Source organism: Rattus norvegicus, chromosome 13 (assembly GCF_021556685.1).
Source record: "Rattus norvegicus strain SHRSP/BbbUtx chromosome 13, alternate assembly SHRSP_T2T, whole genome shotgun sequence".
NCBI lineage: Eukaryota > Metazoa > Chordata > Mammalia > Rodentia > Muridae > Rattus > Rattus norvegicus.
The window spans coordinates 97,328,663-97,355,000 of record NC_141546.1 but is presented as its reverse complement, the minus strand read 5'-3'; the positions used below and the strand labels follow the sequence as shown (position 1 = coordinate 97,355,000).

General features: G+C 45.6%; 1 protein-coding gene across 11 annotated transcripts in view; it reads left to right on the top strand.

Annotated features, from left to right (window-relative positions):
* Window positions 1–26,338, top strand: part of Disp1 (dispatched RND transporter family member 1) — a 150,319-nt gene that overhangs the window by 104,978 nt on the left and 19,003 nt on the right. For all 11 annotated transcript variants that reach the window (XM_087580401.1, XM_087580398.1, XM_087580399.1 and 8 more), the window contains one exon: window positions 21,053–21,082. Coding sequence is in view for 9 of the 11 variants with exons in the window: in XM_087580398.1 (XP_087436524.1) it covers window positions 21,053–21,082 (30 nt within the window). In the remaining 2 variants the exon portion in view is untranslated. The remainder of the gene's footprint in view (window positions 1–21,052; window positions 21,083–26,338) is intronic.

Genomic DNA, 26,338 nt, shown 5'->3' with positions numbered 1-26,338 from the left:
TAAAAACACCTCATGGAGTTAGTTAAATGTGATCAAACAAGTTATGGTCTTCTAAAAAGAAACAATTTAGGCAAAAAATGCCACCAACTTCTTGGAACAGAATAAGGCTGAGGCTATGTGAGCCCTAAAGGAGGAGACAGGGCCATGGGAGAGTTTGGAGAAAGAAGCAGGAGACATGGGAGGGGCCTTTCCAACATGGACAGTTGTACAGGTACCTGAACCCTGGGTGAGGAGTCGCCTCAGCCTAGCCGTTCCTTGGTGTAGAGATGGGTCATAGCCTGAGCATCACATTCAGCTCTGAGGAAGCATCTGCCATAACCATCCACGAATGCTGCCCCCGACACAGTGGGCCCTGCATGTTGTGTGGCCATCATAACTGCATGGGCTTATTGCTGACTGATTTGCATGCAGTAATTACTCACTTCTATACTCTGATTGATATTGTCCTAAGTTTTTAAAACCATCTTTCGCTCTGCTCTGTGCCTGGCATTTGTTGAGAGAACTAGTCATTGGACACCGATTGCACAGAGCTCAGTGGTGTACTGCGATGTAGGCCCTGCCGGTCCATTACGTGTAATGAGATGCTTCCTAGGTAGTGGGAGAGCATCTTTGAGAATACATTCTATATCCTTTAGCTCCTCATGCTAAGTGCCCTGCTTTCTGACTTTGAAAACAACTGACCAGGGGATGGGAAGATGGCTCTGCAGTTCAGAGGGCTTCAGCACAACTCCCAGCACCCACACAGTGGCCCACAAGCACCTGCAACTCCAGTCCCAGAGGATTCTACCCCTCCCTGGCCTCCAGAGGCACCAAGTCATACACAGTGCATACACATACATGTAAGCAAAGCATAAAAACAGAGCGTTTTAACAAGCGGAGATAAAACCAGCCCGTCAGCCTAGTGCATTAGTGAGGAGCAAAGGAATGAAAGGTTGTGAGGCCACTGCTTCCAGCTCTAGATGACTTTCCTACTTCATTTCCAAATGCTGTTTTAGGGAGAGGCATGGAGGTGGGGGTGGGGGGCTGTAGCTCAGGGAAAGCCAGCCTGAGAACAGATTCCTCCAGCAGGGTAAAAGTTTAATCAAAATTAAGTACCAATGTCTGCTGTGCTTGCAGTGGGAAGCTAGAGCAAGAAGTGATGTCTCAGTTACAGCGAATGCTAAGGAGTCAGGCTCCAGGGGATTGATGTGGGGCTTTGGTTTTGTGCAGCCAACAGTGATCTTCTGACGGGAGACCAGAAGCTAAAGGTGCTTGGTTATGAAGGCGTACTCAGGGAAGATTCGTTTGAATCTGCTGTTTCCTCAGTACCAGGCTTCTCTCTAATGCTTAGGCCTCACGTTGAGCTCCGGCTGCTCGGATTTTTACCCAGCCGAAAATTCCCAGTGAGCAACATTAGTACGTAGTGAGTGTTCTGGCTTGAGAACTGTGGGCTCCATTCTGCACGCCACACTCTTCAGTTACTCAAGTTTAACAAGGCTTTCTGGCTTTCTTACAGCCTTTCCTTGGACCTCTTATTAGTGATTGTTATTCATGTAATACTAAGAAAACTATATCATGTGCTCATTAAGTGTGCTTTGCACAACACTCACAGAAGCAGCCTGGCCGAGAAAGGCTCGGGCTTAGCAGCAAGTGCTTTAAATTCAGTGTATCTTTGTATGGGTCGTTTGCTTCATAATTCCAAATACATTATGTATGTTTAACTTGCTTGGGCTGAAAAAGAAGGCCAAAGCTACTATTCTGAAAACTATTTTTAACCAGTTTTAGAGTTCTAATTGTTTAGCAGGAATTCTTTCCGGTTAGCAGTAAATAGGTGTTCCTAGATTCTTATTGGGTTTGCATTGTCCAGGAACAGGGCCCTGCAGCGTTTCAGTCATAGTGCCATCCGTTGTCCCTGTGGTCCAGTGTTTCAGTCATAGTGCCGTCCGTTGTCCCTGTGGTCCAGTGTGTCTGAAAATGAATATGCCATATCTGCCTTCCTGTAACCTCTCCAACCTGAAGAAGCCCGTGCAATGCGATCATGACTTGATTAATAAGAACACAGGCTGTGGCCTAGACTGGGCAGATCTACCACTGTACTACTCTGTCCCTAGCTAGGAGACCCCTTATAACTTGCGGTTTCTCCAGGCCACAGGCTTCTGCTCCATTTTCCTTCCTCCTCCTCGTCTTCCCCGCCCTTCCTCCTTCTCCCTAAAATTTTTCATCTCCACCTTCCCTTCCCTGCCCAATCACCGGCTCCTGCCTTTATTTTACAAGTTAAAATGGGGGGGAAGGTTCCATGAAGTCACCTGTGATGTGATTCACTCCTCCTCTGAGACTGCCCCTCTTGGGGAAGTGGAATTGGCATAAAAATACAAACAGCACCAGGGCAACCCTCACCTTTCATCCCCTTCAGTTCCTGTAGCCTTAGGTAGGTCACCTTCAGTAGTAGCACATGAGGGAGGTACACCTCAGGCCTCCAGTTAGTCCATTCCTCGTACTCTGCATGTAGGATTCCAGTCTTGTTAGCCAAAATAGCCTCCGTCCTTGCTTGGTATTTGGAACCAAAGTGAACTAACAAGAAAAAGTTTTGTTTGTTTATTTGAGAGAGAGAGAGAAAGGGAGAGAGAGAGAAAGGGGGAGAGAGAGAGAGAGAGAGAGAGAGAGAGAGAGAGAGAGAGAGAGAGCGTGTGCGTGTGCGTGTGCGCGAGCTCTAGTACATCACAGTGAATGTGAGGTCCCAGGACAGCCAATGGGAGTTCATTCTCTTCTGCTTCTTTGGGCCTGGGTGTCAGGTGCATTTTCAGGCTTGACAGCAAACTCATTATTCACCTGCGGAGCCCCAGGGACTGCTGCTCTGACCCTACAGTGAACTGAGGCTGCTGCGCATCAGCCTGTGCAGGTTTTGAGGGTCGTTCGTGTAGGTCGTCTGACTTGTACAAACTTGGGGGTGGCTGGGGCCCATGTACATGAGCCAGACATAATGTGCCTCATGCACAAATGTCTCTCCTTTTGAAATGTCCCATGACAGTACCATCACAGGTGAGCAGGGTTGGTTTGTAACTGACGACGGTTAAGCAGATCCTGTAAGTGCAGTTTTCTCCGCCATGTCTCTAGTAGGTAGACATCTTGGATTTCAGGTATTAGTTTTTGGCTATGCTGACATGGAGATCTGATATTTGTGTGCTCACTGTGTTTTTGCCTCATTCATTGTAGCCTTGTAGCATATCTTTCCAGTAATGTGCTTGATGACGTTATGGAGAAGTTGCAAATTAAGTCATAGCTAAGTTTCAGAGTAAACAGCTGTGAGAGAGAAAACAGCCTGGCACCAACGCTGCCTTCCTGTGTCTCTTCATGTCCTGTTGAGACACCCACAACCCCTTCAGCAAACACACGTTTCGTTTTCCGCTGCACACTGGCTCATCCCTCTAAGTTAGAAAGAGAATCTATACCTTTGTTTAAAGTGCAGCCCCTGACCACTCAAGACACATCCCAAGCTGGGGCCGGATAAACATTAAAAGAGATCAGTTCAGGGCTGTGCTGTGTTAAGATTTTATGATCACATTGTTTAGAGATTAAATATTATTTTATACATGGTAAAAGTTAAACCAAGAAATTTTGTTTGAGATCATATGTAAAGAAAAGCAATTTTCATTCTTATAAAGTGTCCTGAAATACTTGACTGCAGAAATACTTGAGTGAAACACTGAGCGAGTGTCACTGGGGTTTCAAAGTGGGAAGAGTAGCATCGGGAAGTGACGCATGCCTGCCACTCACCCACAGCTCTGTAGGTTTGCATAAAAATAACCAGCTCTCAGTAGATCCGACATTAATGCACGTGACTGTATATGGTCCCAGAGCCTGCTGTGGTACATCAGCATTGTGACGTGAATTCCATCATTCCAGTTATCCTATGGTCTCCTCTACTTAATTTGTGCCTTTTATAATTAAAACGATCTTTCTAATAATTTTAATAATAGGGGCTGGGGATTTAGCTCAGTGGTAGAGCGCTTACCTAGGAAGCGCAAGGCCCTGGGTTCGGTCCCCAGCTCCGAAAAAAAAAAAACCAAAAAAATAATAATAATAATTTTAATAATAAAGTTTGTTACCAAAAATGTTCTAAAAGATTTCATAGTTCTGTATAGTAGTCTGCTTTTAAAGCTCTTAAGAACTATGACACAGGACTTGGTTATGTGCTGTATTTATGTCCTTGGAAAATGATTGGGCTTTAATAGCATAAGGTTGCCATTAAGATATAAAACGACATTATTAATGACTTCACTGGAACCTTACTGCATTCAGGCATCACATAATATTTTACAATTTTGAAAACAAACCAAGGAATTTGGTCCTATTATTGTCAGCTACACTTTATAAAAGAAAATAAGGACTAAAAAATTGAATAATGTTTTAAGTATTAATTCAATAGTTAATATGTGGTAGAACCTGAAATTAAGTCCAGGTCTGTTTGATTTGCATCCCCCATATTAGATATACTTACTTGAACCCTAAGATTTTGACATAATAAACATCAGGCTTTCAAAACGATGCCCAACAACACATGAGCAACTCAGCAGTTTCTAGAGACTTACTGCTGATCACAGTCATATGTCCCATACACACTGCAGAATTTTTGTTATTGCTCTGTGTTCAGTGTAAGAACTAGTATCACATCTGATTATGCTATAGGGCCCATGCATGGTCACTCTCGAGGTCACGCAGACCACACAGATCACAGGGTAACTCTGAGAGCACAGCCAGCATGCCTTGCTCTAGTGAGGTTTGTATGGCGGAAACAGTGCACTGACAGCACCGCCTGGTATGGATCCTGGGGAAGAATCTGACCTGATTCTGCATCCTGCATCTTCCTTGGTTGCTGTGGGACGCACAGTGGGTTTTTAGTGCGAGTGGTAATAAGCATGTTTTCTATGTGTGAGGTGAAATTTTATCGTTCAGTAGGGGTCTAAGGTCTATGACTCATAAGTCATCAGATTGGGTATTTCTTAAAAACTGCAAAAAAAAAGATGGGTGAAGTTTCACTTCATATGCAGACATTGAAAACATTACTGGATTATTTTATGTGTTTTCATAAATCTAAGCTAATTATCTCAGATTCTATCTAAAGTTTTATCTTCCTCTTAATATAGTAATGGAGGATGATCAAATCCTGCAAGCTGACTGTAGGCACAGGAGTGATTATTCATTAGGAAGTCACGGGGAACTTTGGGGTGCTAAAATGTCATGTGTCGTGGTGTGAACAGTGGCTGCATAGGCATGTGTAAACATCCATCAGACTGTTCTTGAGTTCTCTGCCTCTATCTGAAGATTTCAGTGGCTGGTAGGAAGACAACATGTGGGGATGAGGGTTCCGTCTACATCCTGAAGCTTCTTTTCACCATCTTGGCTTTCCCCTGCCAGGGGAGGGTCACTGGGTCAGCAGAGGCTGGAGGCTGGTGGAGGAGTTTGCCAGCTGCCTCACCTGCTCCCAGTTGCTTCTCTGCTGAGACCGCTCGACACTTAGTCTTCACTGTGCTGCTTGTATTTCCCCTTGATTGCAAGATCTTAAAGTGATCGGCATTTTGATTTTAGAGTCTCACCGGGTAGGGAAACTGCTTGTGACCTAAGCTTATTAATCTGGCTCTGCCTCTTGTCACTGTTTTGCATCCCTGAGAGCTTCTCGTCTTCCTATTTTGGTCTCTGAGAGCAGAAATTATATCTCTTGATTTTTTTGTTACTCAGCAAGCGCTTAATGGGTTGGAATTTTAGGGTGGAGAAGATGACAAAAAGGATGATTTAGTTCTGCCGAGAAAGTAAAGGGCTGTCCTTCGACTGCCCTCCTTGGGGAAGGTCGTCGTACATCTTCCCACCGCTGTGTCCAAGACGATAGGAGACAAATACACCAAGACTAGAAGATTTAAACTTTCCAGATGGAAGACTCAGTCTCAGGGTCAGGAAGAAGGCATGGAAGGGCGATTTAACGTTTATGACAAAAGAAAGCCTTGGCTAGAGTCCTGAGCCTTCCTTCTCTCCTGCCTCATCCTGTAGTATGGTCTGGCACACAGCATGCTCGGTTGACTGGGAATCCTGCACAGCTTCCCTTTGTAGGCAATGTCAGTTCATGAAGAAAGCGTGTGGGAGTCCTGCAGTCTGTTAGGGACCAAAGGCTTTGGCAGTTCCCTCAGGAGCTGTGTTCTGGGCTGTTATTCAGCATGGAGAACCAAAGTCCCTATGACTGGCCAATGGTCCATTCAGTAGTCTCTTTTGTCTGAAACTATGCTCTGAATTAAACTGGAATTATTTTCAAAGTATAGATGTCAGAGTAGCCCTGTAATTTGTAAAGGGAATTAGGGCTTCCTAAATGTCGTCTATCCTGGGGCTTCCCTACTTTGAGGTCTAAATAAAGCAGTATTATTCTGTGAATGGAATTGGTAGACAGACCAATGTCTGCTCCTGGACAGGTGAGACTGAACCTAGAGTGAGTTAAAACTTCCTAACTCAATGGTCCTGACTTCTCTTCAGCCTTAGACTCAGACTGGAAATCAGGAAACAGAAATAGATCTTCTATCACCATAATTTTCCAGGTCCAGTTCTCCTCAGTCAGGCTAACAAAGCATACCAAGTAACGTCGAGGCTTCTTCCTGCGGCTCCTGCCATAGGCCTGGAAGTCAGCCCTGGCACGTGCACCCCATGCTGACTGCACCCCATGCTGACTGCACCCCATGCTGACTGCACCCACTGCTGAGTGCACCCAAGTGAACGCTGTTCATCATCTGGCCCTACACCATAACTGCGACCAGGATGGTTCGGCCAGACCCTGAAAATTCTGTCTCCTGGGTCCATGGATGTGCCACAAAATGGCATTCGTGTATGCCTTGTGGGAGTAGGCTTCACCTCTGAAGATAAGAACTGAAATATGACAAACAATTGGGCCGGCCTAGATCCTCAACAGTGGAATGAGGAGACCCTGTCTTAGAGCAAAAACAACTGTGGTTGGACTCACAGAAAGTATGAAAAAAATTACAAATTGAAGGGTCTTAAATGTGTGTTAGAAAAGTCAGGTTAAAAAGTGTTAAGAGCCAAGATGGCTCAGTGGATAAAGACATTGGTCACCACATCTGACAACCTGAGTTAAATCCAGAGGACCCATGTGCTAGAAGTAGAAACCTGTCTCCTGCACACACACGGACACACGCGGTGCACAGACACACACACACACACACACACACACACACAGAGGATTTTTAAAAAATTAAGACACATATCACTAAGTAGGAAGAATATTTGTCAAAGTTATAATATGTCATAGCATTAACTTGAGATTCCTTGTATAAGGGCAGTATGTATGAATTAAGAGAAGTAATGTGGCTGCAGCTCTATGACTGAAGTAAGTTATGGCAGATCTAATAAAGCGTCTCAGAAGAGCTGCAGTGTATGGAAGACAGTAACTCAGAGAACTACCACATTATCGCCCTGGTAACACACACATTCTGTGTCTGAACTTGGCACAAGGGGAAGTCACGGGCTTTATCTGTGAGAATGTGGATGAATATTCTGTCCCTTCTTAACAGTCTTCATTTTTCAGACTTAAAGCAAATGTATATGTTTTATAATCAGACAACAAAATCAACATTCAAAAAGAAAATACCTTTAAATGAAAGCTTTTCTCCTCCCTTAAAAATTCAAGTTCATATTTTCTTTTCACAGTTCTGGGGACTGACCTCAGCCTGAGCCTTGCACATCACATGTCAGAGGCAGCCAGCACCTCCCTTAAAGTCCATAGTTTAAAATGGGCAAAACGCTTGGCGAGAAACCTTCCAAACATGTTTTTAGAATTTAGAAAGATAAAGGTTATATATGTTCTTCCTGACACTAGGAGCTCGGAGCAAATGCTTTTGGAATTTAAAATAGCCCTCTCAACTTAAAGTGCTTTTAGTTTTGCTGTTGTAGTAAGATCCGTGAGTTGGCAAGCTGGATGACTGCCCGCCACTCCTCACAGGGTTTTAGTAACCTGGCACTGTGCTTCCCGCTCTCGCAGCACCCGCACAGATGTCAGGCGTCTCTCGCTCACCAGTTTCCGTCTGTGTCAGGGTCCCTTGCTTCCTCACTGGTATCTGAGCTCATCCGAGGTTAGCACCTGGGGGCGCTGCCCTTCTCTCCTATCAGTTTTGAACATTTTTATTTTCACTAAACTTTTCCCCCCATTAAATCTTTACTTTAGATACTTAAGTTTGTAAGCCTGGGGGAGGGGTTCTGTTGACAGGTACATAGAATGTTTGGAGCAGGAGTTTGATGTAAAGTGCTCACTTCAGCAGCTTTTCTCCTGGCAGTGTGGAACTCCTTCCCAGGAGACGGAAGATACAGTGATTGGAGTTGTCTAAAATTCCAGAGCAGAATGTAATAGAATTTCACAGCAGGAAAGGAGCTTGGAAACAATTTAATTCAACTCTATTTCACAAATGAGGAAATTGGAGCCAGAGAGGTGAAAGCCCAGTTGGAAACAGGTCTTCTGATTTCTCACTGTGGCCTTTTTATTAAAAACATCATCCTTACAATATGCTTCTGAGTGTTGTGACATCATTATTTGGCTCTTGCTAGTATATGTAACTGGTTTTGGAATTGCAAAGAAAGCTGAGTCTGGTGGAGCAGGCCTGGGATCCTAGACTTGAGAGGCAGAGGCAGGAGGATCTGGAGCTCAAGGCCAGCTTTGACTGCAGAGGGAGTTTGAGGCCAGACTCCATCTACACGAGACCTTGTCGAGGGGAGAAAAATGCTCTGAGTTTAGAATTTTAGAGGCTGGAGGTGAGGTCCAGTAGTAAAGTGCATGCCAAGTATATGCAAGGTCCTGAGTTCAATACCTGACACCACAAAGTATAAAAGGGAACAGTTTGGCCTGGCTGCCCACCCGGCAGAGCCGACAGGACATCCCTACAGCTTGAAGGCCTGCGTCTGTCTCACCATGTGCTTTCTTACCTGTACCACATTCTCATTTGTCCTCAGTCGAATTCTCTTAAGCCCGGTTGATTTCTGTTTTCTTGTTACTTAGACCTGGATGGGGAAGAGTTTCCTACTGAGTCAATGTTTTCTTTGTCGAAACTGAGTTTCGCTTTGACTTTTGTTTACATGAAGCTCTTGGCAGTCATTGAGTTAATTATGGGGCAGGGATGGATAGGCATGAAGTATGTGAGATTGAACTCAGGGGCTCAATCACTCTCTACCATTTAAAGGAGCTTGGACTGAGGATGTCACCCAGGGGCCCATCAGCCACACTGTACAAGTATGTGGTGGTCAGAGGGAGAGACAGAGAAGCGGAGCAGCCTGGGCATCGTGAAGAGATGGAACTGGAAACTCATGGGTAGAGAGGAGTATCCTGTTGTGAGTGGTCAGTCCTGCCACCTGGGGCCATGGTGAGGGCCCAGCCTGAGCTGCTGCTGAGGGCCATGCCTGGGTCCACTGCACATAGCAGCAGCAGCATGGGGCAACCTCGTGTCTGTGGCTCAGATTACTACTAGAGAACATGGGGATGTCTCTGGTGGGGTAGCTCCTGGGAACATGTGGATGTCAGGCTGTGCAGAACTGGCCCCGTCCCCTCACCGGCCACTGGAAACACTTCAGCAGTCAGGATGAACTCCTAAGAGCTAGCCCCATGGGCCCTACACCTCCCCTGAACAGTACAGCAGAGTTGACCCTGGTGATGGCAGTGGGGGTGAGCCCGCCCCAAATGTGAGAGCACAGGAGAGCTAGCCTGCCACTCCTCTACCATGAGGTGGGGGGTGTGTGTATGTGTGTGTGTGTGTGTGTGTGTGTGTGTGTGTGTGTGTGTGTGTGTGTGTGTGTGTGATGCCCTCTTGGCCTTCACTATCTGTGGCAGTTGGGAGAGCTGCCTCAGGATCATGCAAGGGGGTGAGCTGGTTCTGTCCCTCAGAGGCTGCACACCGTAGAGAGTGGACCCTGCACCTCACCTGGGCCACAGTGGAGCTGGCGCTGATAGAGAAGGCATGAGTGCATAACCCAAGAGTGTGAGAGGGCAAGAGCTGGCCCAGCCCTGCACGGCTGCAGCAGTTGGGAGAAAGGGTCCTGCACCACGACTGGACCACACAGTGGAGCTGGCTCTGGAGGTGTGGGTGTGCATGAATTGGCCAGAGGGCATAAGAGCAGGAGAGAGAGCTGACCCTGCCTCCTGCAGATGGTGACACTGGTGGCCTAGCCAGAGCAGTACTGGAGAGCTCGCCCTGTTGGTGAGCACACTGACCAGCTCATCTACCACCCAGGCCCAGACACCGGGCTCTGAGTCGGCCCACCTCTAAAATCTGAATCATCTGTGAAAGGTGGAGATGTGTGGAAGGGCCGGTCCTGCTGTTCCAAAGCTGCAGGATCTCCATGACACTGGGCAGCAGCAGGATAACCGAGAGGAGTCCCGGTGAGCATCCAGTATTGATGGTGTCACAGAAGCCAGAGATCTGGAGCCAAACCAATGACTCATTGCAATGAACATTTGCAAGTGGAGATGTGTGGACAGAGGGATACACTGTGGGACACACTGTGACACACTACAGCTTCCATGATGTCGTCTGTGGTTTGTTTTTCCCTTCCTCCCTCCCTCCCCTCCCCCTCCCTCCCTCCCTCCCTCTCTTCCTTCCTTCCTTCCTTCCTTCCTTTCTTTCTTTCTTTCTTTCTTTCTTTCTTTCTTTCTTTCTTTCTTTGTTCTTCCTTTTCTTTATTTTTGGAAAAAGAAGTTGTAAGGGTGAAGGGCAGATATAAGGAGCCAAGGAAATGAGTGGGGCTGGGACTCATAATAGGAAAGTCACAAAGAATTAATAAAAAGATTTAAAAAGTAAACTGTAAGGGGAACTCAGTCTCCCCACTTTCTGTTACAAGTGTGACAGGGATGTCTATGGATGTTGGATGATGCATCGGACTCCCCTCCTCCTGAGAAATGAAGATAGCACCACAGCTGCCAGGGGTCACTTACACTTTGCAATTCTGTGGGATACAGAGGACTGTTGCTCTGATTGACTCTTTTTCCCCAAAGTCCTTTTGAGTTAAATTCAAGAAAGATGAATAATACTGAGAAGGTTTTATAATTCCTATCTTGAATGTAGATGTACTGAAAATTAGATAAATTTAGATTATGAGATCACAGGAGTCTAGGAATGGTGTTGCATTCGTACTTCATTATATTTACTTTATTCTATGTACAGGGGTGTTTTGTATACGTGTGTATCTGTGCATGGTGTGCATGATGTGCATAGAAGCCAGAAGAGGACATCGGGTCCCTGTTAGAACTGGTTGTAAACCTCCATGTGAATGCTAGGAATCAAACCTGGGTCCTTAGGAAGAAAAGCAAATGCTCTTAACCACCCACTGAGCCATCTTTCCAGCTCCTGGTTTACTTTTGCCCTCTATTAATAAAAGCCTTGGCCTGCTATCACAGAGTCAATTTTAGATTGGATACAAATTAAGCAGTTGATTCGAGCTTTCTTAACAAGGCACATGCTTGCTTTCACCGAGGGATAATCACCATACAGAACCTCATCTGAGTAACATGTGGTTTGTAATGAAAACATAAAAGGGATTTTTTTTTTATGGACTTGACCCATAATGGCAGTACTTGTGTATCTTGTCTTAATGAAATATATTTGTTGAGTTTCAGTTTAATAAAAGCTACCAAAGCACAAAACTGCCCTCAATTCCCAGACCAGAGTTTTAGAGAACACTTTGCTATTACCCAGGTTGTGGCCCACTTCGCATGAGGAGGTTCAGAAGTAAGTTCCTGTCTGAGGCCAAGCATGTTAGCATAGCTTGAGGCAGCTCTGCTTGCTGACAGTGCCATCCCATATCAGTATCCGATGGTGGCGGGTTTGGAAATTTAACAGTAGTCCTACCAAGTGCAAACTTGTGTTTAACCCGAATATCCATTTTTCTGTAACGCCATATACACTTGGGGCAGCTAATACTTGTAATCTTGATTCCATGTTTACAAAGATTTGTGAGAGGCTTCCTCAGTTGTGAAGTTAAATTGTTGTACATTTTTTGGTTACCATTTTATACCAAGCTCCCTCTCTGAAACACCTCCCAAGCCAGGCCTCTTGTCGCTAGCATTTCTCTTCTCACGTTTAGCCTGCCCAGGACTATCAGATCAGTCCTGCAGAGTGCCTGCTTCTACTGGATCAGTTTCAGGAGCTTGAGCGACTTACTGTTCCTGTCCCCACCTTTGTCTCTCAACACCCCAGACTCTAGTCTTTATCCCTCCTCCCCATTCATGGCCTTGGTGGCCATGTGCACACTGCTTCAAGAGTGTCCAGAGCATGGACGGGACAGCATTGCTTCTGTGCTTGCCTCCTGTCCACCTGCTGAACTCTTTCCAGAGCAGCCATTTCAAGTTCTGCTTCTTGGCTCAAGTCCTAGGAGGTGCCTTTTAGAGTACACAGTGGGTACTCTCTCCCCGCATTTGCTTTGCGTGTGCCTTTCAATTGGGAGTACTTTCTTGTGTTGGTCTCCCTGGGCTTGCCTGCAGGTCACGGTTTCCTGGTACCTTGCCCATGCAGGCTGTGCTCCAGGACCCATTGTAACAATCCAGCATGGAGACTGGAGTATTTATAATGACTGAATGAGCCCAATCACACAGCCGATCTCAACAATGGGAAGAATGCTCGGTAAGACCTAGTTTAAGTTTGTAAACATTTGACTTAAATAGAATTAAGTGTAGTTCCTTTTAATTCAATCAATTTTAAGTTCTTCGAAAGCTTCTTATTGGGGTATGACACTGCCTCTTATTGGGGTATGACACTGCTTCTTATTGGGGTATGACACTGCCTCTTATTGGGGTATGACACTGCTTCTTTTAGTCTACATGGTCTACATGATAGTCTTGGAAAAGTGAAAACATACAAGGTAGAGGCCGCTCCTGGTCCTCTTCTCATCCTCCTGTGTCCCTGTGGTAAACTAGTTTAGTTGTTCTTTTCCCAGTTCATAAATGCTTCTGTATGTTTGTAGCTCTATCCATGGCAGCGTGCATGCATGCGTACATTTATTCTGTGCAGTGTCCCATGGCATGGGCACCATCATTCATTTAGGCGTCCTCGCTGTGAGATTGGCACTCACCCCGGACCTCAGTGAGCACCCTGCACACACCCTCTTGTCCACTGGAACAGTTGCTCCTGAAAAAGCTTTTCCCACTCTGCCCTCCTGTTCATTCTCAGCCAACAAGCACTAATGCCCTAGTGTGCAGCTTCTCTTTTCCAGGGCTGGGTGTGGATTATAGACATGGCTCTCCTACTAATGACTGTGGCTTAAGACCTTTTTCTCCTTTGAATGGATGGCTCTTGAGGTTCCTTACAGTCCTAAAGGCCTCATGCCAACTGGGCTTGTGGGAGTTGTTCCATCTCTTTAACAATACGGAGAATCACCCCAGGGGTCTGTACATGCTCACCAAGTGCTCTGCCAGTGAGGCCCACCCCTGGCCCCCATTAGTTTTTATATTTAGCTGTTAGCAAGTGTCACTGAAACTAAGCTTTGTATCCATTTCGTCATGAGACATCTATGTCACTCACCCATGCTTGAGAGCATTTCCTAAAGAACAGTGGTAGCATAATGATCAGTGATTCAGAAAGCTGCTGTTAGCCATGCTGACCCCCCAAGTCTTGAGTAATGCAGGGATGTTTTCATGAAGTTTGGGTGAACCCCTACTCTTCCCAAATATCTTCTCATATTACTATTCTCTTATACATAGCGTCCTCATATTTGAAATATTTATTAAGCAGATGGTAAATTTACTTTTTTTAATATTTAGGAAGCATATGGTGTTATGAGGTTCTCCTTAGATATTAATCTCCACTCCTACTTTCTCCTCATCTCTTGGTTTATTTTGTGTAGTAGCCTATCATCTGTCTGGTTACTTCTAGATATCAAAATAGGCAGCATTTTTAATCTGCATCTCGTAAGCATTCAGAAAATGCATTACACATGTGGTTGTGGTTTCTGTCATCCCTCGAGTCACTTGACACAGACCGTAAACATTCATCTGTGGTGCGTGAAAAATGCGCTGGAGAGCAGGCTTAGCTTGTCTCCGGGTATCTGTTTCATCCTCAGATGTAGCCGTGTGCCAGCGATGATTCATGGAAACGCTTAATGGTGAAGAATAGCTTTGTTTTTGTTGGAAATCCTTGAAAGAGTGCTCATCAAAGTATGGGCTCCTCTCCTCAGATTCCCTCTCCCGCCACAGCAGCACCTGCCCAGTGTCCTCTTACAGCGACACCACTGCACCCTATGGTGCTGCTTGATCACTTGCTGGCTTTCCCGGGGAGACCGCGGTAGAGCTCAGAAACACCCAAGGCCACCTTCCGTAGGTTTGGTCTTCCCAAATGCTAGGAACTGGTTAGAATGTGTCCCAGTGGAGACGGGTGTTGTTTATATCACATCTTCACGCCTTTGTCCTACGGCCCCTCCTCCTTCTGAAAATATGGAAAGAAGTCAGTCGAGGGCAGCAAGCCGAGAGCCCGCACTGCTTCCCCTGGCCCCAGTCTCCTGTGAGCTTTGCTGCTGCTTCACTTCTTTTACTGTCACCTTCTTTGAAAGCTCCAGTCACCTCCCTGTCCTCCCACTGACTGGTTGTCACCTTGAGCTCATCCATGCACCGGGCACTCCCTGGCCATCAGAGGACAGGAACCGAGCTTTCTAGCACTGTTGCCCTACCTTAGCATGAGGCACTGATGACCGCTGCTAATTATGGCTGCTCCAGTTGTAGGTGCTTTTGAAAAGCCTGTTTGATGCTTTTCAAACTGGCACCGCAGTGAGTCTCTGGCTAGGGAACTGTCAAGAACCACACCACAGTGTCTAGTGCCATCTGTCCTGAGGCCTTTTCTCTGCAAGAAAAAGGCTAATCCAACTGAAGAATGTGCAGATGTTGCCGCTGAAGGCTGCTGTTTTTCAGGTTGGATAGTTTGATTGTCTGGAAGCAGGCATATGATAGTAAAATTAACCCCCAAAAAAGATTTTGTGTGTGTGTGTGTGTGTGTGTGTGTGTGTGTGTGTGTGTGTATGTGTGTGTGTGTGTCCTGTCTGCTGATTAGCACTGGAAGGGCAGTTGTGAACACTGTGATGGACATAGGAGACACTCTCAGACTTAGACTTCCTTCACGTGACCTCTTTCCACAGGATCAGCTTGAGGAGCAGCAGAGAAAGCAGCCCTGCAGAGTGACGCTCTCAGCGGTTTTACCTGTGTGGTGGGCAATGTTTCTAACATCTGCTCACCATGCCTGTTAGTGCAGAAACCTCAAAAGAACCTAATGTTTCTCTAGGAGGGAGTATCCTTGTGGTAACCTCAATTTTTCTCTTCAGCTGATGTTGGCAGGCTCTACATATTTGAAGTAAAATGAAGTCTGCACTCAAGCAGAGAGAATGCTCCCTCTCCCCAGGGAGTGAAGCGGTCAGAGATCCACAACAATCTTTCAGCTTAGAAACAAAGTGATGGGGTTGAGAGGAGGAAAGAATGTTTCTGTGTTTTACGGCCCAAATGTAGTCCGTAAAATCCCACTGTTCTGGAATTCTTACTGTGAAGTAGGCCAGAATTGTAGCTCTATGGACCATTTTTGCTCTAAGGACAGCAGCATCTCTTAACTCCTGTAGTTTTGAGGTGTCCTGAAGACATGTGTGAGGCAGGTGTGGCACGCACTGGTTGATGTCTCTGCTCAGTGCCGTAGTCTCTGCATGTAGAATATGTCCACTCAGCGCCGTAGTCTCTGCGTGTAGAATATGTCCACTCAGCGCCGTAGTCTCTGCGTGTAGAATATGTCCTCTCAGCGCCGTAGTCTCTGCGTGTAGAATATGTCCGCTCAGTGTTGTAGTCTCTGCGTGTAGAATATGTCCTCTCAGCGCCGTAGTCTCTGCGTGTAGAATATGTCCACTCAGCGCTGTAGTCTCTGCATGTAGAATATGTCCACTCAGCGCCGTAGTCTCTGCGTGTAGAATATGTCCGCTCAGTGCCGTAGTCTCTGCGTGTAGAATATGTCCTCTCAGCGCCGTAGTCTCTGCGTGTAGAATATGTCCTCTCAGCGCCGTAGTCTCTGCGTGTAGAATATGTCCTCTCAGCGCCGTAGTCTCTGCGTGTAGAATATGTCCGCTCAGCGCCGTAGTCTCTGCGTGTAGAATATGTCCTCTCAGCGCCGTAGTCTCTGCGTGTAGAATATGTCCGCTCAGTGCTGTAGTCTCTGCGTGTAGAATATGTTCACTCAGCGCCGTAGTCTCTGCGTGTAGAATATGTCCTCTCAGCGCCGTAGTCTCTGCGTGTAGAATATGTTCACTCAGCGCCGTAGTCTCTGCGTGTAGAATATGTCCGCTCAGCGCCGTAGTCTCTGCGTGTAGAATATGTCCGCTCAGTGCCGTAGTCTCTGCGTGTAGAATATGTTCTCCTCAGCGCCGTAGTCTCTGCGTGTAGAATATGTCCTCTCAGTGCTGTAGTCTCTGCATGTAGAATATGTCCGCTCAGCGCCGTAGTCTCTGCGTGTAGAATATGTTCTCCTCAGCGCTGTAGTCTCTGCGTGTAGAATACGTTCTCCTCAGAGCTCAGTAACAGCTCCATTCATGCTGCTCTGTGGCTCGATCTCTTAAGTGTCGGGTGTACTTGTGGCTTTGGTTACTCAGCTCTATGAAAATGTTAAAAGAAAATACATACATGCACATATATATTACTTTAAGTGGATATATGTGGCATGTGAATTATATCGATACTGTTAAAATTAAAATTAATACCCTGGGTTCGGTCCCCAGCTCCGAAAAAAAGAACCAAAAAAAATTAAAATTAATATAATTAACATTTGAAAATCATGGATCCTCCCACAGATTTATTCAAAAGAAATTAATGCATATCTTGATTTCTCCAGGAATGAGCATTTTTGTGGAAAGGATGCTTTGCTTCTGAGCCTCTTCTAAACTGTGCCCCATGCTAGCTCTGCCAGCTCACCCATCCCTCTATGTGCAACCCCCAGCAATACTGTGCAGTGAGTGGGGGAACTGGGCTCTCTTCCAAATGCACTGATCCCCTCCCAGCACATGGCACTAGTGTTTACCAAACTGATGAGAGCTAGGTAGTCTTGTCTTTGTAATATGACTTCTAAGTAAAAAAAAAGAAAAGAAAAGAAAAGAAAAAAAGAAACACACTCCATTTGTGTATAGGCACGAAAAAAGCTCTTTGTCTTTCTGTCTCTGTCTCTGTCTCTGTCTCTCTCTCTCTGTGTGTGTGTGTGTGTGTGTGTGTGTGTGTGTAAGAAGAAGAAAATTACTGCCTTAGGAAAATTAGATAAAGGCAGTTGCTAGTAAGAAAAATTATTATTGAATTAGGCATGGAGAAATAAAGGTTTGTGGGGGGGTGGCAGCCAAAGCACGGATGGCCATTACAGTCAGAATCCTCAGGATATTTATACGTATCCCGAGTCCTAAACCAGAGAGAGGACAGTATCCCCTCATGTGGTTTATATGGAGGGGTGCCAGCTGCACACATGTGCTTAACGCACACTTCCACGTTCACAGAGTGCATATAGCGTGCTTTTTTAAAGAAGAATTTTTTTATTTAACCATCCAAGTAAGAGTTCCTGAGATGCTGAATCTAGAGCCCCTATTATAGGAAGCAGAGACATAAACCAAAGGAAAAAGTTTAGGAAAATATAAGGTAGCCTGGTACTCTGACACTGAGGGTGGAAGCGGGGCAGACAGACAGACAGAAATCAAATGTACCCACAAACCCATTGGTGTTTGTGCTCCCCTGGTACTCTGACACTGAGTATGTATGGGGGGACGGACAGACAGAGAGAAATTAAATGTACCACAAACCCATTGCTTCTCACTGTTTTCATTCCTAGTGGTCAAAATGTACATCCTTGAACACAAGCAGAGTGGTCACGTCCTGACCTAACAAGTACTGAGTTATATCTACAAAGGGGCTGTGTATTACCCTGAGTATAGAAATGGGACTGCAGACATTTGTCCTCTAGACATGTAGACTTAGAGAGCTTACAGATAGTTTCTACATTCAGAGAAATAGTGTATGGTTAACCAGTCTTCGAAATGCTGTGAATATTGTCTTATTATAAACCATAAACCTCTTCTGCATTGTTCTTACTAGGAATAGACTTGAAACTCCTTTTCTTCTGTAGAGACAAATATCTTACAGTTGTCCCTCTGGATTCCCTTCTCTCATGGGTCCACGAACACACAGCCACAGCACAGGCAGCAGTAGATTAGCCAGCTCCTGAGAGCGGGCTGGAACAGTGGCAGTGTCAGTGGATGTGAAGATGTGGAAGCAGGACATTTTGCAGCCTCCCCATGCCCACAGACAAAGAACTATGCATCACTGATGACTGTTGAAGGGTGAATTGGCGTTCTCGGACCGGATGGTCATAGCCTTGAAGCCACATACATGCTAACAACAGAAGTGGACACAGCAGGGTGTATTTATATCAGTAATAATGAAAGGAAAGGAGGCTTTGATTTGAGAGTGGGAAGAAGCATGGGAGGAGCTGCAGGGAAAGAACTGAGGGCAAATTACCCACGCAGCTCGTAGGCTGAGAGTGCCAGCGACCAAGCCAGCTGAGCTTGTCTCTGAAGCTGGGGCGGGGCACTCAGAATGCATCTCTCAAAGAGCTGGTCTGAGACCTCTGGTCTCTGCACTCGTTCTGGCTTCTCCATTGTGACTGTCTTAGTGATGTGTGACTAAAGCATGAATTGCAGAGCACACGCGTTCTGTAGAAACACCTTCACATTCAGTGCATTCTACAGTATAAGCACCATGGAGTCTGTCTCATCCATGACTTTGCTGTGCATTAGATTAATACATTTTAAGAAATTCAGTGACAAGTGAAACTGTAAATACAAAAGAAAATCCTTCTCAAGGAATCTCAGAGTGGGTTTTGACCTGGGGGAGCAGTCAGAGCAGGCGTGGGAGGGTTGGAGGCAGCATTGCAGGTTGTTGTTGTCCTCTGTGTGCTCCATTGCAGCAGATATCACATCAGGAGCATCTGAACCTAGGAAGTGTGGGCGTCGGGTCGCCAGATGGTCACACGCCTGTCTGTCTTGACAAAGTCATTCTCAAACTTTAGTCCTGTGGCCCCTTTACACAAAATGGAAAGGGGTTTTGTTTTATTCAAGATAGCTAAAATTTATCTTATTGGAATTGAACCTGAGAAAATTTAAGTTAAATAATAATAAGAAGGAGGAGGAGGAGGAAGAGGAGGAGGAGAAGAAGGAGGAGGAGGAGGAGAAGGAGAAGAAAAAGAAGAAGAAGAAGGAGGAGAAGGAGGAGGAGGAGAAGAACAAGAACAAGAACAACAAGAACAACAAGAAGAAGAAGAACAAGAAGAAGAAGAAGAACAAGAAGAAGAAGAAGAAAAAGAAGAAGTGGTAGTGGTGGTGATGGTGGTAGTAGTAGTAGTGTTGTAGTAGTAGTAGCAGTAGTAGTAGTAGTAGTAGTAGTAGTAGTAGTAGTAGTAGTAGTAGTAGTAGTAGTGTTGCAGTAGCAGCAGCAGCAGTAGCAGTAGCAGTAGTAATAGTAGTAGTGTTGTAGTAGTAGCAGCAGCAGCAGCAGCAGCAGTAGTAGTAGCAGCAGCAGTAGTAGTAGCAGCAGCAGCAGCAGCAGTAGTAGTAGTATTGCAGCAAGCTAGGTCTGTGAGGCAAACCTGTAATGCCAGCAACTCCAGAGGCTACGTTGAGAGGGTGGCATATTCCAAGTGCTCCTGAGCTGCAGAATGAGGTCAGCACAAGCCAAATCAACTTGGTGAAGTCCGCTCAAAAGTTTTAAAAGGAGGGTCTTCGATAACTCTGTTGGTATACATACTTCATATGTGTGAGGCTGTGTGTTCAATCTCCAGTACTGAAAACAGCTGTATATAATGAGCCCACTCTATATTAGTGTAAGTACTGTTTTCATGGAAAGCACTTCAACACAGCCTGGGATGGGAATATTCCTCCTCTTTTCTTATGAGTCTCTCTGATGTGTGCTCATCAGAGCCAGGGTCTGATTGTAGGCAGCGTGTGACAGCCTGTTTGGTTGAGGTATATGAAGAAAATCTGTCCTTCATAGATAATATATTTGGACCCTAGGAGACCTCATGAAAGGGCTTCGGGAACTCCCTGTGGTCTTCAGGCCACACTGAGAACCGCTGTGCTTTAAAGCAGTGAAACGTGAATAGTGGGCTTTGTTTGTTCACCAAATATTTATTAAAAAGGTTTCCATGGGCCAGCAAACGAGAAATGAATGAATCTGGTAGGGATAAAGAGTTCAGAAGTTGAGGCTGGGTCTGTAATTATCGTTAGCAAGCTTGATGTTGTGTATTTATGTGGCACGGCACCATGATTACAGAGAATAGTTACAGACACTGTGAGGAGGTGGTGATTTGAAACACAAGCCCATCCTTGTTAAAGTGATCAGGGAGGTCAGTAGGAAGAAGTTGAAGACTAGGGAGTGAGCTGCTGTCTCAAAGAGGAAACAGCATTTCTAGCACAAGAAGGTATTGATGTCAAGTTGGGGGATGGGAGGAGGCTGCTTGCACTGGAGCTTAGGGACAGGACTCCTGTCAGAGAGAGGACCAACTCTGCTGGGTGTGGGTTCTGAACTCACTTTTGGGTCCTGCTGTGATTCTATCAGGAGTCCTCAAATATGCCACCTCTGCTTGGCCACTTGAACATGTCTTTTGGAGTACAAAGGCCCTGCAGTAGGGGTTCAGTTTCTCCACAGGTGTTTGACATGCCCAGACCCATCTCTAGTAACCCTCCTGAGAGTCTTCAAGGGAGGGGAGCTGAGCTCAGTGTTGGGGTGTGTGTAGGGGGGGGGTACTAAGCCCAGTGTTGGGGTGTGTGTAGGGGGGGTACTAAGCCCAGTGTTGGTGTGTGTGTGTGTGTAGGGGGGTTACTAAGCCCAGTGTTGGTGTGGGGGGGTAGTACTAAGCCCAGTGTTGGTGTGTGTGGAGGGGGGTACTAAGCCCAGGGTTAGTGTGGCGGGTTAGTACTAAGTCTAGCATTGACAGGGGGAAGCTTCTTACACTAAGTAGCTTTGTTTCTGACAATTATTTCTTTGCTTTTCCCTTTCCAGGCCGTCCAGACCTTTCAGGTTCCCGAGAAGGTAGAGTAATTTAAGTCCTCTTGTTGATAATAACGTCTCTGTGCCCCCATCTCTCTGCTTTCTACATTTTGTTCTTGCGACCATCTTCACGAATGTTTTTATGAAGAAAAATGCATTTCTCATGCGTTGTCTTCTTTCAAACCCCATGTCTACAAAAGTGCTTTTCAGTCTTAAGGTAGATTTCTTATCATTTAAATTCTCTTGGGCTCTGCATTTGTATTTGTCTAGCTGTTTTGCATTTTTTTCCTAGTTAAGTTGGCTTCTTTTTCCCCAGTGGAGGGGGAAGAGGCACACAAACCTTCATTATCTTATTTTTTCGAGTAACAGTATCTGCCATTTTGTCAACTAGTGTGACTTGAATGCATAGTAGTTTATTTCAACTACATTAGATGTTTTTCTTTTTAAAAAATAAATTGTAACTGTATTAAGGTAAAGGTATTGTGTATGTATGTATGTAGTATGTACGTATGTATGTATGGGGTATATGCACTGAGTATGGGTACCTGTGAGGGCCAAGGGGTCAGATCTGAAGCTAGTGTTCCAGGCAGTGCTGAGACACAGGTGGGAGGAATAGAACCTGGGTCCCCTAGAAGAGCTGTTTGCACTTTGAGCTGTTGAATCCTAGACAACTACAGTAGATAGAATTCCTGAAAACAAAGATGTGGTCCTATTCTCCTGTACAGTGTGGTTCTAAGTACATGGTTCTGTTCCCCTTGTACAGTGTGGTTCTAGGTTCACAGTCCTACCCTTTTAGAAAACGTGATCCTAGGCACGTGGTCCTGTCTCATACAATGCCGTTCTAGGTACAGTACCATTGCATTAAGAAATTTGAAGTGGCCGGTAAGATTCAGCTGCCACAGGGGCTTAAGCAGACAACAATCCGACCCTCCCAAGGAGAACACTCACTGTCCAGATCATCAGCTCTCAACCTGGAGGTGGTGACCCCGCTAGGTGTCAGACAACCCTTTCACAGGGGTCACATATCAGAACTTTGCACATCAGATACTTACAGTATAATTCATAACAGTACCAAATTTACAGTTATGAAGTGGCAACAAAATAATTTTATTGTTGGGGCTCACCATAACATGAAGAACTGTATTAAAGGGTCACAGAAGTAGGAAGGTTGAGAACTGCTGGTTTAGAGTAAAACTCTGCATCCCAAGGGGAGTGCTCACTGTCTTTAGTAAAATTCTCAGTAGCAAACTCTCCTGTTTGAAATAATACTTAAAACTTTGGCAAAATGCAATCTATAAATTACACTTTAGCTTTCCTTTGTGTCTGTGTTATAGGAACTGGGACCAGGGCCAGCAGATGTTAGAGCATCAGTCGTGAACCAAGAGCATCTGCATGTCAACTCTGGGTCTCTTCTGGAGTGTCCCTAGTATTGTCCACCTGGTTTTGAGACAGAGCCTCTCACTGACCCTAGAACTTGTGGTTTCAGCCAGGAAGCAGTTGCCAGGATCCTGTTTCAGTCCCCAGTACCTGGCTTTACTGGCTGTCGAGGTTCCAGGCTCGGTGCACAGCAAGCACTTTATGCACTGAGCCATTTCCCCAGCCCTAGTTTTAAACCATTTTGAAGAGCACAATTTTATGATATTTTATATATCTGTATATTCATATTTTCGTCTTATAAAACTGAAATGCTAGATAATCACTTTGTTCTCGTTTCCTTTCACTGCCATAGTCTTGGCAACCATGATTGTACTTTGTTGTTTCTAAATTTGAGGAGAGTCACTAACTCTTGTCCACCATGACTGACTCTGTTTAGCATGGCATTCATATTCCAGCACGCGTCATAAGTTCCTTCCTTCTCAGGCCTAATCATATTCTGTTATGCTGTATGTGAATGACCTAGTTCTTCTATACTTGACCTAGTTCTTCCATACATGACCTAGTTCTTCCACTTTTACCCCTTCCTACAAGTGAGAGAAACAGAGATGGGAAAGATGTACACACAAACAGGCCATAGTAACAAAGAGAGCCTCACTTATCTGGAAATAATGATGTTCTCAGCCGACGAAAGGTTTAACATTTTGAAAAGACTTGGGTTTCGTCTGCTGCCAAATTGGTTTTTAAAAACTTAATACCGTCTTTTAGCATATCAACCTATCAATACAGCTTACTCAGCACAGCTTCCTGATTGATTCTCCAGTCCCACCTCACCTAGAAATGGCCTCCTGTCTTTCCACTGGCAAATTGTTGCTTCTGTCCTCCTTTGCCTGCTTTTGTGGGTATCTGTGCCCATTTGAATGTCTACACTTTAGTTATAACATCCTTGAGCCAATCTTTGCATTCCCACAATGCCTTGCATCCTTACCATTTGGTTTACTATTAGAGATGAATTGATATCTCACAAAAGGAGTTGTTTGTCCTATTTTTTTGTGTGTGAGTTTTTTCGAATCTGAGTCATTCTTCCCATTAGATTGATAATTGATGCCACTAGAACCATTCTGAGCATTTTGAAATGCCTGTCCTTAAGTGACAAGGCAAATTGGAAGGATTATTGGGGAAAGCAATTGGCTATGGGAGGAAGGATTCCTTAGAAAAGAAGAGTGAACACAAGATCTTACTGTTTGCTCAGATCCGTAAGGTTTGGAAACCAAGAAGTCAGCAGAGTAAAGTCTACTAGGGACTAAGGTGGGAGGGCTGGCCAGGAGAGGAACCCCAGTCAAGTCACACCCTTCAGGGGAGTTTGTGGAAAGAGAAAAAGGTTTCTAGAGAGGCCACAAAGGGTAAGCCAGGAGAGGAGCAGATAATTCACTATGGAGACTGAGTAGCCAGTTCAGAGCGTGCCCTTCTATGATGTTACCTGTGCAGAGGAGGTTCTGCAAGACTCACTAACAGTTGCTCCAGGTCTGTGTCCAGAGTCAGCCTGGCAATGCAGTTGGGCCTCTGTAAGCGTATTCAAGGGTCTCCCTACTGGACAACAGTCTAGCACAGCAGTGCCATCTTCAGCCAGGGGACCATCCTGCACAGTCATGGTGCATGGATTCATGTAAGGGACCCTGTTTCTAAGAGGATTTCAGCCCGATGACATGAACTTTATACAGTGGTGAACCAGGTTAGAACTGCATGCCCTCCCCTCAGGAAAAGCTCCCCGCAGCCATTCCCCGGGTCACTTCCTGCCTAACCCAAGTGTTACAGAAAAGGACTGAAGTCACAGTTGTGCTGTGTTCCTCTATAAACACCTCCCAGTTAGAGCAGGTGAGCACAAGGTAAGTGTTACCTGATGTGCGGGCCAGTTTGTAGTGAAAGGCCAGACCTTTAAAAATTCTTCTGACGCACATGTGGTTGACCTTTCAAAGTAAATAGCAGGAACATACTCTACTGTCAGAAGTGAAATGTTATAGGTGTGTCTGTGTGTGTTTTATAAGTCATTTTACATTTTCTTTACTCCTCTCAGTTTTATAGGTTTTTTTAATCATGATATTATAACCATTGTCTGGACTTTGTATCACACATGAGACAAATATGTTCTCTGTAGAGCCCATAGCTGGGCTTAGACCACACAAGACAGAGGCCCTTTCAGTAGTTTGGGAGAAGCACTTGTCTAGAGGGCTGTGCATCTCCCCACAATGCTCAACTCAAGACGGCAGAACCATTGTCTGCAGAACCATTGTCTGCAGAACCATTGTCTGCAGGAGAGGCCAGCGTGGGAACATCAGCTGTGTGCGGAAGGAACTGTGACACAGTGAGGTTAAACTCGTGTGGAAGAATGTGCCCAAGACCCAACCAGAAACCTGCCATATGTCACATGTCCCCGGTGCACATGCTCTGCGTGTGGCAGGGCTGTGCAATCAAAACCATGTGATCTCAAAGGAGAGGAAAGCAGTAACTGAAAGAGGCCTTAGGGTTTCTGTGCATGTATAAGCGTGTTTCTCAAGAACACGAAGCAAGGCCATCCGTTCTGTGGGTAAATCGAGCCACAGTTGGAGATTAAGCCATGTAGGCCGCTGCCCTCCATTGATAACATGCTAGAAGGAACAACTTGTGGCTCGTTTGAAAGGTAGTGGATGGATCCCTTTAGCGTAGAGTGAATAAATGCTTAGGCCTGCAGCCATTCTCGCTTCTTAGGGCTGGTATTCTAAAGGCGTTCTTTTTAAAGTGTGAAGTGAGGAGCAGGGTGTCTCAGAAGGGCCACTGACACCAAGGGGATCATTGCTTCAAACCCGTGATGTCCCAAGTCTGCGTTTGGTGGACGGGGAAGAGAGTGGAAGGATGTACGACACTCAGGGAGGACGTGGAACCACCCCAGGCAGCACATTGGCTTCACGTGTTCCCATTACATCAACAATTATCCTTAAAGGCAGTTCCCTCTTGCCTGACAAACTGTTCTCTCAATGAAGTCTTAAATCTGGAATTTGCAATAAGCCAATAATGCTCACCTCAGTGTCCTGAGCATGTCTGTGGTTTCGCAGAGAGAAATTACTACTACTGGGGCAGGAATTTTTATTCTTCTTGAAACAAGGTCTTACTGTGTAGTCCTGGCTGATGTGAAACTACTGTGTAGACTAGGCTGGTCTTGAACTCACAGAAATCCACCTGCATCTGTCTCCCAAGTGCTTGGACTAAGGTTTGACAAGGGTAGCTGGAGAGACGACTGGGCACTGGGGACAGAATCTTGTCTTTCAGTTGTGAGTAGCCCTTGACAGCTGGGCCATCTCTTCAGCCCTAGAAATGTTTAAGTGTGAGTTGTTGAAGCCGAGGTTGGCAAGTTTACGTCTTCCTCATGTCTTTGGTTTCACTTCTGATTGAGAAGACGGATGGAAGCACATTATTAAAAGGCGGAGTCTAGAAGCAGATTACCTCAGCCTTTCAGATCTAACCGATTCCTTGGCCCATCAGTGCCTAAACGTCAGCACTGTGACGTGTGAGCCCAGGATGCTCAGTGCACGGCACGCGGGCCACTAACAGAGCAGTAAGTACTGACTGCTGCTCACGCGTTTGTCTGTGCAAAGGTGCTCCAGCAGAACAGCCGTGGGGAATGCCAGGCCAAGCTCCGTAAGGCACAGCTCTGGTGTGGCTTAATTCCTTTATGAGGGTGGTAATTTGCAGTGAAAAATCCCAAGTCAGTTCTGTGGAACTTCAAAGCCAGTACTCTGACTCTCCACTTAGAGATTGGAAAAGCTGTACAGCATTGTTTCCTTTAGAGACCCTGGCTGTATTTGTAACTACTAGCATGTTCTCACAGAAATTCTTCACAAATACATACTTAAGAAGGCTCTTCCCCGGGCTTGAGGGGGCTCAAGACCC